Genomic DNA, 17105 nt, shown 5'->3' on the forward strand with positions numbered 1-17105 from the left:
ATGGGAAATAATCTATAGCCGCTGTTCATTTGATAGGCAGTGACGTGACAGTGGCCGACGGTGTGTGTCATCGCCACATTTATTTATGGGAAAACCGAAGCGGCATCCGCGAACGCGAGCGGCTCGATTATTGCAGTAGGGAACGAAGACACGTTCGATGCTCGCGGATCGTTTGTTTGTTTGTTTTGCCTTCAACACTACGACACATACCCACTCTGGGGGTTTGGCCAAGAAATTGTAGTTTAAAATTTAGAAGTTGATTCGAACAATGTTGAATCATAAAAACACTTTTAAAAAGGGAATATTAGGTAATATATGAAATAAATACTGCAATTACATTACTATGTGATTTCGCTAGTAGACCAGACTACCGTATTAATCTGATCAGAAAAATTTCGAATAAATTTGTTAGATTTTAGCGCATTTTTATTTACGAATAGTTGAAGTCACGATTAAAACGGTGTACGTTTAGTAGTTTGGATGAAATTACACAAAGTGCTGACCTAGCTTCGTCGTCTTCGCCACCACATGAATGGTGGCGCTGCGAATTAGTACTCACTAGAGTTACTGTATATGCTACCTTTAGCTACCAGAGTTGCGCATAGGTCTGGCTATCAACCACAGCTACGCGGTGAAGTCGCACTCCGTTTGTGCAGGCGACATGCCTACCGTGCCGCCAATTAACATGTATGGCGTATCGAAGACTGGTAATAAATATTGACTATCGATGTCTAGTGTTAATTCAGTTCGCTGCAGCGGCGGCGTCGAAAAATACCGAAATTGGTCCGAGCGTCAGCTCCTCCCCAATGCATGGTTGCAAGCGGCGTTTGGAAGACAAATGCGCAACTCTGCTACCTAAAGGTAGCATATCCAGTAACTCTAGTACTCACTTTAGTACTCACTTGCCCTTGATTAGGTTCGTAATTGCAAATCAATTTCAATGTGGATCACGATGTCGCATAATGAAGGAAGCATATATAGTGTCACACATTTGTCAAAACGTGCTCAGAACACGGACCTCTTCCGACCCGCCATGTTGGTTTACCTCGCGCGTGGACATTGCAAATTTTAATGCTTAAAGGGACACCAAAGGCAAATATTAAGTCGACGTTGATTGTTGAAATAGCGTTCCAGAAACCTCGTAGTGCTACTTTTATGCCAAGGAAGTGCTTATTTTGAAATAAAATCACGTGTTAGTGGTCCGCATCGCGTTAGCACACTTCAAATCACCCTCGTGAAATCAGTCACACGTCACTGCTGCCGTGCCCAACGTTGCCCGCCTTTACTGCGCGGCGGCGTGCACCATTCGGGCATCCGGCAACACCACATGCATGCGGCATTTTGTCGAACTTTCTGTCAGAGCGACTTTCACGAGCGCGCAAAACACACGCGGCAGTACGCGATACCGAAACTACCACTGAGACGCGACCGCGTGAGTGAAGCAGGGCGCCGGGCGAAGCGCAGTTCGGCGAAAACGGAACCTTTGGACCACGCGCGCCGTTCTCCATGGCAACGCCAAAGAGGTTCTTTTTTCCATGGATCAAACAGAAACGAACAAACAGCATTTTATTACGTCTCTTGATGCACGGAAGGTTCTTTTTTTATTGCTGCTAGTTTGATTAATAATGATTAATTGTAGGCAGACTCTCATACGTCATCGGGATCATTTTGAAAATGTGCCGCTCGTGGCGCTCATTGTGTGATACATTTAGCTTAATTTCTCGGTGAGTAGGGCAATGCTGTTGATAATATTGCCGTTTTAGACGTTGTCATACATTGAGCTTTCAAATTGTTATTTGCCTTTAGTGTCCCTTTAAAAGTGGTTCCGTCGAGCCGGCTTTTTCGGTGATGTGACCCCTCAAACACGCTTGAAGGTGAAAACAGCCCGCCTACACTCGGCCGGAGGCTGCTATACGAGAACACGCGGTTCAAAGTTCAAACGCGTTCTCGTGCTGATTGTTCCTGTTTCAGGGCCACCCAAGTTCGCCTCCGCGGCGGCGAGGGGAGAATGAGATGGAAAGCGAAGTGGTTTTTATGGAACCAAGTGGCAATATTTTCCGCAACCCTTGCGGTAGCACGGCTCAGCGTTGTTGGGGAAGGGCAGGTAAGGATGAGAGAGAGAGAGTATGTGTGTGCGATCGGGCGCTTAGCGGCCACGGGAGCGGGGTCCTTGAGTGGGAAGTGCTGCTGGCATGGCTGTGCTGGTTGCTCAGGCCGCGCGTAAGTGTAGGACTAGAAGTACGTCGGCAGCAGGAGGTCCGGCAACGCTGCCTTGCAATGTAGTCGTAAGCCCCGCGGCGTCGAATCCAGGAACTCGATGAGGCTCTGCAGTGTGGGGTCTTGGTGGTTCCTTGGACAGAGATCTTCCTGTCTGGCACTCAGAAGTCCCAGGGACAGGCCCGTAGCTAGAGGGGACGGGGGGCGGGGGTAGGGCTAGGTATCCGGTCCCCTCTCCACCGAAATTTTGACGGAGGGGGGGGGGGCGTTTTACCGAAAATAAATAATGAAAATATGTGTTTTTCCCGAGCCCCCCCCCCCCCCTCCCCCGGAATAGATTTCTGGCTACGGGCCTAGCTGCCCAGGGAGCCTAGGCCAGCCGGAGCTGCCTTATCTGCCCGTCGTGCGTGACGCTGACAAGCAGCGGATTTTCCAAGGTCTCCGGCTTACTGCAGGAAGAACAAGCTGGAGAGTGCCAGGCCCCGATGGCGGTCCGGGGAGAAAGAGAGAGGCCGTATTACGGTCACTAGAAGAGAAGGGACCGCAGCCGTATCCCGCGCGCGCGCACTTCGGGTCATGCGAAGTACCGCGGCGATCGAGACCGCGCACACAACCATCATCGAGATCTGGTTCATGGTGCTCTCCTTGGCCTGCTTGCCACGTGCCGCGGGAGAAACGGGAGACGACTTGGACAGCAGAAAAGGCGAACCTCGTGCAGAGGGTTCGCGCGCACCTTAATCCCCACAATCTGACCTCGGTGACTCCTGGGCCCCCCTGCCTGTCGGGATGGCATACCCGGAGGTGACGACGCAGGCGATGTCGTGTGAAGTTCCCGGCCGTAGTAGCAGTGCTGAGATGCGTTGGTGTGGTGCACACTCTCAGCGAGGCCGTAGGCCTTTTCCTTTTCTAGGGCTCCGACGTGGGCGGGCAGCCAGTGGAGGAACACGGCCGCGTCCTGCGGAGAAGCCAGCCTCGCTGCTAGGAGGGCAACGCCAATGCTGTCCATTTAGTGTCGCTGTGGAGGCATCAGCACGGCCTTTGAGTCGTAGTAGATGGCTACCGCTATTCCAGTGAGCTTCACTAGCAGGTCGGTGGCCAAGTGGGTGACTTCCGCTGCGGTCCAGCTTGCGTGCGCTGGCAGGCGGTGCATCTTGCTCTTCCGCACAGCAGGGGCCTTACAGGCCGCTGTCGAGGAGTCGTTCTCTGGCGCCACCAGAGCTATATATAAGCACTTGGTGATGTCTGACATGGCTATCGTACAGCAGAGAGGCGACAGCTGCCTGAAAGCACACATGGAGACTCCTGGGAACTCGGTAAAGACAGGAACCGGATGGCCGCTGCGGTGGAGTAGCTGTACTGCATTGGCCTGCGGACTGCCGATCACCTCCCAGCGCAGCCTCCCCGTGTGAGATAGTGACCGGAACTCAAGGCGAAACATCAGGGAACGGCCGTCTGCAGGGCCTAGTGCAGAAGGATCTGTGATGCTGGAGCCCCTTCTGCGGGAAGGTCATCTTCGGGGGCAAGGCACTGACCTCAGCACAGGTGGCTGCGTCTTGGGGCATCCATGGAACACCAGATGACACCCGAAGAGCACGACGAGGCTGTAGCACCAATTTCTGGAGACAGTACCGAGAGGGTCACCCGCAGCAGCGCGCAACCACAGGTCTTAATTGGTGGTTCAGCCGTTCCCACGGGCCAGTTTCCGCCACACTACCTTCATTATGCGATCTAGTGCAAGGTACGTCACCACCGTGCGCCAGGGAATCCGGACACGATCCACCCGAAGTTTAGCACCAAATCAGCGTCTTCCGTCTTGTGGACAGAGACGACCGGCTGGGTGACTGTCGGCCAGATTGAAGAGGGAAGGGCTGAGGAAAGGGCAGGTGTACCCTCGAGGACTGCCGCCGCGGGACGTGGAGAGTTCTGCGTTTGGCCTACTCGCACTCTGAGGGACCGCCCCGCCAGGAAGTGCCGCAGGTTTGTCAACGTGGCTTTTTGGTCTAACTGGTGAAATGCATAAGAAGGCCGCAGGTTGCCACTGATCCCCATGAGGTCAAAGGCCTGCTCGATCACCGCATTGGGCAGATCGTCGAAGGATCCTTTTATGTCGATGAGGATGACGAGGACCGCGTTTTGCTGGTGGCATTGGCGTCTTCCAGGGTGGACACATCATCGGCGATTGACTCAGTACACAGTGCGCAATCTGCGCCGGAAACCCGTCGGCTCTTTAGCCCGGAAGACCGTGACGAGGGTAACCCATTGGAGGTGAGCCAGAGCGATGACCTCCATAATCTTGCAGGCTGTCGAGGTGATGGACTCCGGCCGGTATATATGTGGATAGTTCCCTGGTCGGCTTTCTGGCTTTCAGTGTGGGGGCCAGATAGTCGCCGGGGAACTATCCTCCTGCCGCCGGTTGGCAAGTGCGTAATTAAATAATTTGCCGGCGCTTCTACGCATTCCATAGTTGTAGAGTTCAGAAAATAAAATTTGCTGCGCATTGCATCAGCCAGCTCTGTTTCGGTTTGTGCCGCTTGTTTTGAGCATGTACGCGTGACCAGAATACGTAGAAAGTGCCTTTCACGCCATTGCTTTATTAAAGAGTGTTTTGTAGCAGGGGCATAGCCAAGGGGGGGGGGGGGGGTTCGAATCCCCCCCTCTCCGAAAATTTTCAATTTTGCTTGCGTAAATATGCACGCACTCATACACACGAACGCACGACCATACATAAAGTATGATTGACACCCCCCCCCCCCCCCCCGAAAAAAATTTCTGGCTACGCCCCTGCTTTGCAGGACTGACAATTACAATCCTGCGAGCGATATATGCTTTCTGAACATGCGTAGACTGAGAGTGCGAAAATAGAACTCGGAAAAAGGATTGAAATGAACTGGCAGTGCCGGGTCCTTTTTTCTTATATTGGAGTACTTCGAAGCTAAAGCAGCGTGTCCAAGACCGTGCACTGTGAAATCCGCCAATACTGCACGTATATATTTTCAGTGGCCATAACTCAAGAGGTTACAAGAATGCGCTGATGGCCGCTTGCCTGGTTTGCCTGTCTGTCCCATCGTGCCTGCCCGGCCTATCCTGTCTGCCTGCCCGTCCCATGCTGCCTTCCTGGCCTAGTCTTGCCTGGCTGGCCTGCAGCCCGATTCGAATTCTGGATTGCTTCCCCGGCTTAGGTGAGTCACATAGACAAGTTCCTACCATATCTGCTCGATCGCAGTCGAAACTGCGTGCAAGCCGTACAAGCCGTGAAATTTTCAGAGATCCAGTATACACATACACCGCATAAACATCGTATAAACACAGTGCCAATTGTTCTTAAAATAAATGTCGCAAAATTGGAAACAATACCGCAAGTCGTAATCTTCACTACGCATGCTCCTTTCGAAAAGAGTTTCATCTTTCCTGCAGTGGTCGCTTATTTGTCGTACACGTTTGATCCTCGCACCAGTCGAATAGAGCAGCTGTTCTCGGTATGTAGAAATCTATTACACAGACATCGCTCACGCGCTTTGTTTTTGTTATTGGCACAAAATGATAAAAGAGTACGGCTCATTGTTCGCGCTGCGCTAAATTCCACAGGAACGAGAGCTGATACTGGTATACTGTTAGTACGTGTCAGTGCAGTAGCTTGGCTGCCTTTTCGCAAACGTTCAAGAAAAATGAAGGAGAGTGCATACGTGCAAGAACACCTGTCCGGAATTAATGTGATGACTGCTCATTAGCCCTGACCTCCTCGCCATTAAAATGACTGCACAACTTTAATACATGCGTGATACCGGTCCACCCGCATCTTTCACCGAGATTCTTACCGGGTATAACACCTTTTACTTCTCACTAGCTCGACAAGATACCATGCTTTACGGAAAGAGCTGCGACAGCTTGCAGGTGCTGTGCTGCTGTTCGATCGAAGTGGGTTCGATTTGCAGTTTCGGCAGCCGCATTTCAAAGGGGGTGAAACGCAAGAACACCCTGCGCTTAGCAATCGTATCGTTGTTTGACACCATAATTTCTGTAACGATATGCCACGCAACGATTGGGCGATATGCGTTCTCTATTCATCGCTACAGTATGACTGACGCTTGCACAGAGCGAACGCGAAGCAGCTTCTGTGGCGGCGTTTTCTTCGCCTGCGCCCGTTTTGGTTTTCCTGTGGTGTTTACGTAACACCACGACGGCGCAGTATCGTGCGCGGGCGACCGTATTTTGCATTTGGCGCCCAAACCGGGGCAACGAACTCTGCGGCTCGCATCGTCGCGCTCAGTGACCGCGCGGTGGCGGTACGGTCGCAGAAAGCGCGCGCGTCTCGCTGCGAGCGCCATTTTATCTTTTTACGCGCCCCTCTCTTAGCTTGTGCATATCTGCTTATGTAAGTAAGCACGTGGCGCGCGTCGTGTGCCGCTACAGCTAGCGCGGGAAAAACACGTCCGGTCAAGAGTGCGGCGCCATTTGGCACCACAGCAGCGGGCGCAAAATATATCTGCATGGCTTTGCGATCGATATTTTAGTGCGCAGACCCCTTGGATGGGAAGCACAAAAACCGCTCTCCCGCGACAGCGTGACCGCGGCGACCTGAGCATATCCAGCATCACTGCCGCTGTCACATGGGCGCCTGTGGTGCGCCGCAGTGAAGTAATCGTACAAGGAGCAAATACATGCGTTCCTGGTAGAAGCTCGTACGTAATCACCAAAGTCCTGCCAGCATTTTATTTAGGAGGCGGGAAGCTTGTGTAGATGTTCCAATCCTCTTTTATGCGCGTTTGTTTAATGTGCGCATGCATGTGTAATTATATACACATACGAACTGTAAATCATGTGAGCGAGGATGTGTAGTTGAACGCCCCCACCCTCGTCCTGACTACATCCATGGTAATTGCGTGTCTCTTACGCAGATATATATGATCATGATGTGTGGCTCAGATATATTATACCGTCAGCTCGTGCTTCCAAAACGTACGGAGCCTTGAGCATTCATTACAAGCACCAATAATGGATATTGATGCATTTGTACCGGTGGTTATCTCTCGAAAACGTACCGCACTGTCCCATGAGATTCCCTCCCCTACAATCACACCTCCTCTTCCTCGTTTCTTACATGAGCTTCATCTGCGAAGCAGCACCTCAATGCATCTCGTGGCTGTTATAGATAATATAACCAGCGCCTGCTGATTGAGTCCACCTCAAAGGTTATTCACTCGTGCTCTTCGTTCGATTTTCATCCCGGGCCATCAAATGCAAGGCGCTCCAAACCCCACCCGTTCTTTCGAGCGCCCGCAGGCGCCGGTGTCTGTCAGCGCGGTGACGGCGCCTCGGTAAGCCGCTCAATCCGAGATTGCCCACGTCGATGCCACCAGCGGCTCGAGACTTTCAGCTATTTCGTTCGCGCAAATCCTTCGCACCCTCGCTCTCTCTTTTTCAAGGGCCCTGCATCCCATGCGGCGAGCACAGGCGGGGTTTCTTTCCTCCTCGCCAGAAATAGAGATCTCTCCACATTTTTTTTCTTGCCGCCTCCGTTCCTTTCATTCCTCGACCACGTCCCCTCCTTCCCAATCCCGTGCCGTACAGGCCGTGCCATCTTTCGCCGGCCGGCCTAAACACGCGAATTCGTCGTTTTTCGTCAAAAAATGCGTTTTTGTCTCGCTTTTTCGCGAGCGCTCTTAATTGCTGCCATTTCTCCCGCGCCAACACAAAACTTGTACGGACCCGCGCCGCGGGAGACGCGAGTCCACAGAGCCAACACTCTTTTGCTCTTGCTTTCGCGCGGTAAAAGCGGCGCTCGCTGTTCTTTCGGGTCTGGCAACAACAAAGACACGCTCTTTTTTTTCTCTCTTCCGCCGCCGCCCGCAAAAATAACTGGCAACCCTGGCGCCGATCAAATGGATCGTTGACATCGCATATTGCGTTTTTTTCTTTGTTCTCGGATGGACGTGCGTGAATAGTTTTTGTCTTTGCGTCGAGTCCAGCGCGAAACTTCGTTGAACGCGAAGGAGGTGATGGAGAGTCCGGGCAGCGTCCAAGTGCAGCGCACGATGAAGTTGGAGCCCTAAAAAAAGAAGCCAGCGGCAGTGAGCCATCTTGTTTTTTAACGGACCACCTTGGTTTTTTTTTTCTTTTTCGAAAAATACAAAAAAGTAATTATTGGCGTTTAACGCGCGTGCGAGCCGCCTAAGCTCGCGCTGGGCGAGTTTTGCGGCCGACCCGATCAGGTCGCGAAGAGTGTTTGAAAAAAATTGGCTATGTTTTTTTCTTTTTGTATGTGTTTGCTTTCGGCCACCAGAAGGCCATTTTTTCCAGGCTCCATTCGGCTTTCCTTTCTTGACAGCTGACAGCATTAGGGCAAATTTTTAGGGGTAACGGGTCTTGGCGAAGTTATTTCTGGGCACCACCGGGCCAACTCGGACGCCGGCGGTGCAGGGAGAGCGGCGGATCGTCGAGGCGGCCCAGCGAAATGAGCAGGTTCTTTTTATTGTTTCCGCTTGAAATTTGTTTGTTTGATCGCGTCTCGTACGGGGCGCCCTTTTTTCAAACGGCGCTCCATGGACGATTTCTGGTGAGGCTCTGGCCGCGCCGGGGTTGATGGAAGGCCCAGTAGCGCCCGGGCGGCCCTTTTCGTGGACTGTGCTAGCCGCCGAGTCGCTGCGCGGCCGCTCGCCCTTTGTCTCGGCCGGGCCGGGGCCGTCGCTCGAGTAGCCGTTCGCGGCAAGATGTAAACAATGGACCCAACCTTCGGTTTCTCATCGGGGCTGCCCACCCAGATCCCGCTCTTCACGTCAGCCCACCGGCTGTTCAACTTCTACAATTTGGAGAAGGAGTCTATGCTGTACGGCGAAAGTGGCCCCAGGGAGAACAGCGCCAATGCATCGTCCGCCCCGGGCCCTCCTCCGAACGCGCTCTGCGTGGCCAACGCCGGCGGCGCACACCACAGCGGCTCGCACGCGGTCTCGGCCGCGGCCGCCGCCGCCGCGGCTGCGGCCAACAGCGTGCACAGTGTGAGCACGCAGAGCAGCCCGGTGCCGCACCAGCAGCAGCAGCAGCAGCCGGGCCCTCCGCCGCCCCAGCAGCAGCAGCAGCAACAGACGGGGGGTCCCCAGCCGGGCCCCCAGCCCCACTCCGCCGCAGCCGCTCAGCCACAGCCCAAGGCGCCCGCCAAGCGGGGCGAGTTTCCGTGCGAAATATGTGGAAGAGTCTTCACGCAGAAAGGGAATCTGAAGAGTCATATGTACTGTCATTCTGGTGAGAAACCGTACAACTGCGACGTGTGCGGCAAGGGATTCACTCAGAGGTCGAGCTTGGACTACCACCACACGCTGCACCTGGGCGAGAAGCCCTTCGGGTGCGAGGTGTGCGGCAAGCGGTTCACGCAGAAGGGCAACCTCAAGACACACATGAACTCGCACACGGGGGCCCGGCCGTTCCGCTGCGAGATCTGCGGGCGCGGATTCACCCAGAAGGGCAATATGAAGACTCATTTGGCGACCCACTACGGGGAAAAGCCGTATGCGTGCGAGGTGTGCGGCAAGCGGTTCACCCTCAAGGGCAACCTCAAGACCCACGTGATGGCCCACGAGGGCGTCAAGCCCTTTGCCTGCGAGGTGTGCCACAAGAGCTTCTCGCAGAAGCTCAGCCTCGAGTACCACATGAACAGCCACATGGGCCGCAAGCCGTACGCCTGCGAGGTCTGCGGCAAGGGGTTCACCCAGAAGGGCAATATGAAGACTCACATGCGTTCCCACTCGGGCGAGAAGCTTCACACCTGCCAAATCTGCGGCAAGGGGTTCACCCAGAAGGGCAATATGAAGACCCACATGAAGATTCATCTGCGTCCGCCGTCCCTCGACAAGCCCTACTTCTGCGGCATGTGCGGCAAGTCGTTCGTAATGAAGTCGAGCCTCGAATGCCACATGGCCACCCACGTGCCCAAGAACGGCGCCACGGGGCCAGCAGGGAACCACCCCAGCCACCTGACGCTGGGGCCGAGCCACCTGGCTCTGGGCACGTCCCAGGCGGCACAGGCCGCCCAGGCGCAGGCCCAGCAGCAGCAGGCACAGGCCCAGGCCCAAGCACAACAGGCCCAACAACAGGCCGGTCAGCAGCAACAGCAGCAGCCTGGCCAGGCCTCGTCACCCGGTTCTCCGCCGCCCACCATGGTGCCACCTCGCAGCCTGACCAACATCCAGGCCAGCATCCAGAGCATGGGGGGCCTAAAGGGCATGTTGCCTAGCGGGGCGGCGGCTCCACCCCCGCCGCAGGGGGCCGGACCCAGCAGCGGCTCCTCGGCCATGTGCGCCCTCGGTGGCGCACCTCCGGCCGGGGGAGACAAGCCCACCGTCGTCGTGCCTGGAGGTGCCGTCCTCTCCGCCCTCTGAGGGTGAGTATGCCGTGCCTGGAATGCAGCATGGATGCATAGACATTACCAAGCTTAAGTCTACATATAAGCAAGCAAAAAGCGTTAAGGGTGTTTCCTCTTTATTTATGTCATTGGACGAGTGTTGTCCCCGTAACTTCAGCTGGCTATTGAATTCTTCTGCCGAGAGCCCGTAGGATGTGGCATTGATTACTGGTTTTGTCCCTCTTGTGTAGAGTGCAAAGCGCCTTTTATAGTCGGGCTTGAGTGCTTGTTATTTTACGTAATCAATTAAGCCACAGCTGACCCCATATGTGGTATCTTGTATTGCTCTTGTGACACCTTGGTCACTGCAGTTTTACACAATTTTCCTGATTATCGTATCTTGGGTCTCTTATGAGCTGGTTGCAACCGTTGTGCCCAGATTTGTGCACAGGTTATGTTCTGTAGAATCGGTGCACGTGTGACATCTGTCTTGGCAATATAAAATCTGTGCAGACTTCTATATGTCAGTTTGTAAGCAAATATAACTTGCACAAAAATGTCTTACCTGCATTTATTTCTTCATCTGTCAGATGTTACCTATGGCAGCTTACCTTTTTATGCTCTAATACTTGTTTGTTGTAGCTGCGTGGAAATTTGGTGCTCGTATTCCCGTAGATAGCTTGTACGTGATGTCGTATGTGCAGTGGCGGTACTAAAGTGGCAGTGAAGCCATTTTTAAGTTAGTTGTGTTTTCCTGCTTAGTACTACTCACAATGCAGTCAATCTGTGTGCTAACACTGTGGGGCGGGGAAAAATGCGACTGTCTGGCAACAATGATGTGCTATACGACGCTTGGTGATTGAAACATGGTATTCGGAGTGTGAGGTTGCATGTGCTTGTTGCTCCACTGATGGGCGCCCGTGAAAGTGAGCTGATAAATTGTGGTATGTGCCAAGGGCAAGAACATTAGTGACTTATGGCGACTGCATTTACTTGACAGTTTCTTGGTCTGTTTCATGACTGTGCCGGCCTAGCATGGCAAGCTCTGGTCTTCTAACTCTGCGCTCGTATACTTTTATGGTGAGAGCTCGTGGGATGCAGGTTATGGAGTATTCACTTGCACATCTCTCGCATTTTGCATAATGAAGTATGAGGCTACCATCTATTGGCCATAATGAGAAAAATAATATATAGCGCAGCACCCACCGGGATCAAACCTGAATACTCTGCATGGCAATCTGTTTTACCAATGAGCTGCATCAGTGCTTGCAAGTTGCACCGAAAAAGCACATTCAGAGGCACCCTATCACGCGTGTGCCACATGTGCACTATTTAGCGGTGAACGTTATGTTGCAGTTGCGTAGTATCACACCAGGTGCCGCGCGATGTGAATTGCATAACGTGTGGGCACATTCTGGCTCTTTGCTACAGTTTGTGCCACACTTCGTCATTGTCGACCTCCTGTCATGGCAAGACTCGCGTGTACCTCTAAATAGGTGCGCATGTTGCATTGCAGTTGCGTAGTATCCCACCAGGTATCCGCCATGTGAAATGTGTGGGTGCTCTAATGCTGCTCCCCTATTAAACGGGGCCTAGCTGCAATTATGTACAGCAGCCTTCTACAATATGAGGAGTCGTCTGCAGCTACATAGAGGCACACATTACTCTGCAGTTGTTTAGCGCTGCACCACGTGTCGTGCTACGAGAATTGCGCAATGTGTGTGCTTTAAAGCTGCCCACTCATTGCAAAGGTCTATGCCAATCTTCATCATAGTGCATTGTGCACGGGCGCTTTCCTAGCCTCAATAGCTATGCACAATCTTCCATGGTATTGTCTTTACCTTGTGTTAATAAAACTACACAGCACCCTTAGTGCCACACTGCATGTCCTTCGAAACATGCTTTGCAGATCACAAGGTGCACCTGACTGTGTTTCGATAAGAGGGCTTGTTAACCAACTACTTTTCTGTGCTTGGTACTTGCGGTAAGCATCCTCAGATGGCTTGACGGGGTCTTTGGAGGCCACCCCTCCAGCTTGTACTGTCAGTGTGCTGTGTGTACCGTGCAGGCATTTTTTATTTTTCTCCTATGTCCTCTTTTTCAACAAACCCTAGATGATATCCCCCGATAGTGCCTCGTCTTCACGAGTATGCGTTATAGCACTAGCACTTTAGCTCTGCTCTGACACCACATGCCACACTAGCACATATTAAGGGACACTCAATCAAATCGTATGTAGTGCTCATGCAGCCAACTTGCATCATGAATGCAGCCGTGGGTGTGGTTGCCTGAAGTGCTGTGGAAAGTGATAACGGAGTAAGAGTCAAACAAGGTTTGCTGTGGCCTGCCGGTGCGTGTGAAATGAAAGACTGAACAAATGCCGACCAGCGGCTGTCACTATGCGTCACTGGCGCTTTCGCCCTCAGTGTGTATCATAGTATCTTTCATGGCTGCTCAGTGGTGGTGCAAGAAGCACTGCACTTCTCAACATTGTATGATCAACGGCGACTGGCACCTTCAAAGGCGGTGAGTTGTTGCTGTTAATTGATCATAGCAATTGTGGATTGCTGTCCTACATTGCCAACATCTGATGGGGACACAGGCTATGTATAGGTTCTGTCCCAAAGATGGGAAATGACCCAACGGCGGGTGTACGTGGGGATGGAGCAAGTGTTTACGGAAATGCAGCTCGACAAACCGAATACCTTGAAGATCGCCGAAAAATTATGGATGGTGCCCTAGCTGCCAATGTGACATCTGTCGTGAAGAGCTGGTAGTTGTCATTCCTGCATTCAATATGACTCTGTGACACGGATAGACGTACGAAGGGAAAATTGCAGTTCAGAAACTCTATATTTAATGTAGCTTATTACCAGCTAATTGGTGTATTCATGTGGGAGGTAAAACAGCTAAAGGTCCCCTTACCATATCTGCCCTTTACAAGGTGCTATTGATTGGGTCTGCAAAGTACATACCTGCCAAGTCTCCCGGATTACCAGGGAGACTCCCGGATTTTGAATGTTTCTCCCGGTTGTACGGGTCATAGGAAAATCTCCCGGAAATCCAGTTTTGCCCCGCGCGTCCAGTGCTTTGTCTGGCCACGTCTGGTCACATCCTAAATGTGTTATAGGTTATATCAGCCGTTAATATTTCGTAGATGATGCGTTTGTGTACACGCAAAATCTTGCCCGACTAAATAACTGGTAAGCAAGCGATGACAGGCCTCGCACGCGGAGCGATGGTATCGCATGTGCCCTTCGCGCGACGGCGACGGCCGGGTCGTTTCGTTTCTGCTTCAACCGCGTTCGTCCCTAGCCCTAGCGCGCTTTGACTCGCATGTGAAACAGACGATGCGTACGCGATGTTATCGGTTTGGACTCTGTACAGATCAGCGGCGACCGCAACATTCCGCTGATGTCCATATAATTGCTATCGCAGTAACCCCCCCCCCCCCTGTTTAGTAGATCTCCCGGATTCCGTTTCTCCAAACTTGGCAGGTATGAAAGTATGCTATGGGTATGGGGAACCAGCACTGGAGTTTTTGCGGTCATGGAGCGACGCCCTGTCGGGCACGGCCAGAAACACTTGGGCATACAAATTCAAGTGGCTACTAATGTGAACCACGCCCCCGTGCACGATGATAAAACAAGGAAAAAGAAGCTGCGAGACTGGCGGTATTGTTGTGTTTACAAATGCCACAATCAAGAAGGCTTTTAATATCTGAACAAAATAATTCAGAGCATAGTTGACTTTCTTCGGGCTCTCTTTCCACTGATGCACACATGTTGGCACTCTGAAAAACATCACAAGTCTTTTATTTAAAGCTGGTCTCAAATAAGTTAAAGAAAGCGCATGACAGCTTATGTTGCGTAAACGTCACGCCGGACATTACACATATTATACCTTATTGTCACGTACACAGTTCTACACCGGTTACAAAACGACTGCTACAAAAACCCGTGTTGTCTACACATGTTCCATTACTGATGCCACACTGCATGTTAAACACGGAATCACCACTAAGTCAATTGCCACTAGGTTCCTCAAGGCCCCCCCCCCCTTTTTTTTTTTTTTTTTTTTTTTTTAGGATCAGGCTTGTAGGCTGACCGAACACAAGTTTGCTAACGGTCTGCAGACGGCGGCGGGTCGAAGTTGTTTAAAGACCGACTGCTGCGACACTCTTGCATTTCCGCTAACACCACTAATCTCCACTTTACACCAGCCTTTCCTGTACAGGTTGCCTTGGACATTTATTTCACGCTTCACTCTCAGCTTCAAAACCTTTTTTCAATGGCAAAGCCGTTTAGCAAATCGTTCCTTGTGATTCGATCGCAAGAAAACTATCATCATCTTAACGGGTATGTGCCACTGCGCGGCTACCTGAGTACGACTACATAGAGAGAAAGAGAGAGAGAAACAAACAGAAATATGGAAAGAAAGATATCAAGAAATAGGAGAAAAATTCATGAGGCGGGATTCGAATGCCGTTACCCTTGATCCAAAGGCAAGCGTCCTAACCACTCGGTTGTCCAGGCATGCCAGCAGAGCATAGCACAGCCTTGTACAGTATAGTGTAGCAAGGGGGTGGGAGGTGAGATGTGATGATGAGGAGGGAAAGGAGGAGGGGAGAGAGTAAAGCATAGCACAGAAAGAATGAGAAAGAGAAATAGAGAGAAAGAAATGCAGAAACAAAAAGAAAGAGACAGAGAGATCATCAATGAAAGAGAGAAAGAAGTAGAGAGAAAAAAAGAGATAGGAAGAGGAAGCAAGCATCGTGTCTTGTAGCGACCAGATACCGCACCATCTGGTCAAGCCGCGCATGTGCAGTAGCTAAGCCACGTCCACCGACAGAAACATCACGTGCAGCCTCTGCTCTATGGTGCATAGCTTGGCTGTGTACTCTCGAGGAGGAAGCCGTGCACCTCGAAGCTAGACGTGTCGGTGGACAGGGAGTACAAGCGACGACGGGTCCGTGCTTTGCTTTGCCAAGCTTTGTGCGACTTGGTGCGAACTGCCTGCAATTTTTTGTTACAAGACTATGATACGAGCATTTAGTAGGCGCATACGAGCTGTTGAAAATACTGTAAAGGAACGCGTGTAGTGAAACAGATTCTGTAACGTAATAGAACTGTACCAATCACGTAAATGCGATGTGCTCGCTCAAAATAGCAGTCACTGGGCTGAATGTTGCCTCAGTGCTGCCTGAAACACTAATCTTATTTCAAAGTGAGCATGTAGCGACCACACTGCATACCGCGTCGAACTTGGCTTGTGTAATTTGAACACGTCATACATACAGCGATGGCACTTCGCTGAAACGTCACAATCGCTGTCTCTACCAAAAACAGTTCTTTCCGCATGATAGACATATTTGCATTGGACGGCTTCTGTCCTTTCGACAGCACATTCTTGCAAAGGTACCCATTCGCATGCACCACATCGCTGAGGCCGTAACGGAGAATAATCGGTGGTATCACTGCTCGCCCGCTGTGCCACAGTGCAGCGGAGTGTCCCGATTTTCGGTGGTCTTGTGCGCTCCAAAGTTCCTACAATACGACTCGCATCGGGGAAAAAGCAGACTGCCGTGATATATTGTCAAATGACGTTCAGCATGCGTTTCAACATGGCCTCGTACACCTCACGGCGGCTCTGTAAGACTTTAGTGTTTCTCAGCCAGTTCGCCAGGGCGGCGCATTGTGTCAATTTTAGACGCGCCACCTAGCCAGCGTTGGTTTACCATACGGTGCGAAAATGCTCTACACTTGAAACTGAACACCATATGTGGATTCTCCTGTAGGAGCCACACTTAGGGAGGGTGAAAGTTGTCTGCAATTTGCCCTGCTTTAGCACTACCTACCATGGCTTGTGAGCTTAGTTAGCCATCCATTGTGGAGTGTGTAATGGACTCTGGAAATGCTTTGCCGAGCATAAAAAAGGTGCAGTAGCAGAAAACAAGGGAGGGCTTCTCACATGAATATAACACAGTCTGTAGGCTCTGGTATACTGTCGAACCGATTGCAGCTTGTGTGAATTTCGGGGTGATAGGAATTTTAAGGGTGGAGCTATTTAGCTAATTAAGCTTTTCGTTGTGTCCGGTGGTGCGAACAGTAATTACCATCATCATGAACGGGTACACGCTCTCTTCGTCCTTTTCAACTTCCGCTTCGCTCCCACAACACGTGCGCCAGTTTGTCCTCTTCTTCATCTTCTGCTTCGCTACCAAAACACGTGCGCCGTTTCTCTGGCATGGCCTGTAATAGCCCTAACAGGTGAGAGGAGAGAACGAGTACAGAGAGAGAGAGATAGAGAGAAAGAAACAGAGACTGAAAGAAAGATATATATAAAAAAAGAAAATCATGGCGAAAAAAAAATTGCTAATGAGGCGGCAGGATTCGAACCCGCGTACCCACGATCCATGGGTGCATGATTCAAAATGGATAACTATGTGCATCTAGCGGAAAACATGAAACAGCAAGCATTAGATAATGTGCTGCCATCTGTGAGACATTGTGAAAAATGTCTCGACTACAGCAGAGCCTATATGGTTCCGTCGTTC

General features: G+C 51.6%; 1 protein-coding gene across 1 annotated transcript in view; it reads left to right on the forward strand.

Moving 5' to 3' along the window:
* Positions 1-8055: 8055 nt before the first annotated feature.
* Positions 8056-17105, forward strand: part of LOC119390437 (zinc finger protein 260) — a 35439-nt gene continuing 26389 nt past the window's right edge. Inside the window, exon 1 of the mRNA XM_037658059.2 lies at positions 8056-10588. Coding sequence (XP_037513987.1) covers positions 8934-10586 — 1653 coding nt within the window. The 5' untranslated portion in view covers positions 8056-8933 and the 3' untranslated portion in view covers positions 10587-10588. The remainder of the gene's footprint in view (positions 10589-17105) is intronic.

This window comes from Rhipicephalus sanguineus, chromosome 4 (genome assembly GCF_013339695.2).
Source record: "Rhipicephalus sanguineus isolate Rsan-2018 chromosome 4, BIME_Rsan_1.4, whole genome shotgun sequence".
Lineage (NCBI taxonomy): Eukaryota > Metazoa > Arthropoda > Arachnida > Ixodida > Ixodidae > Rhipicephalus > Rhipicephalus sanguineus.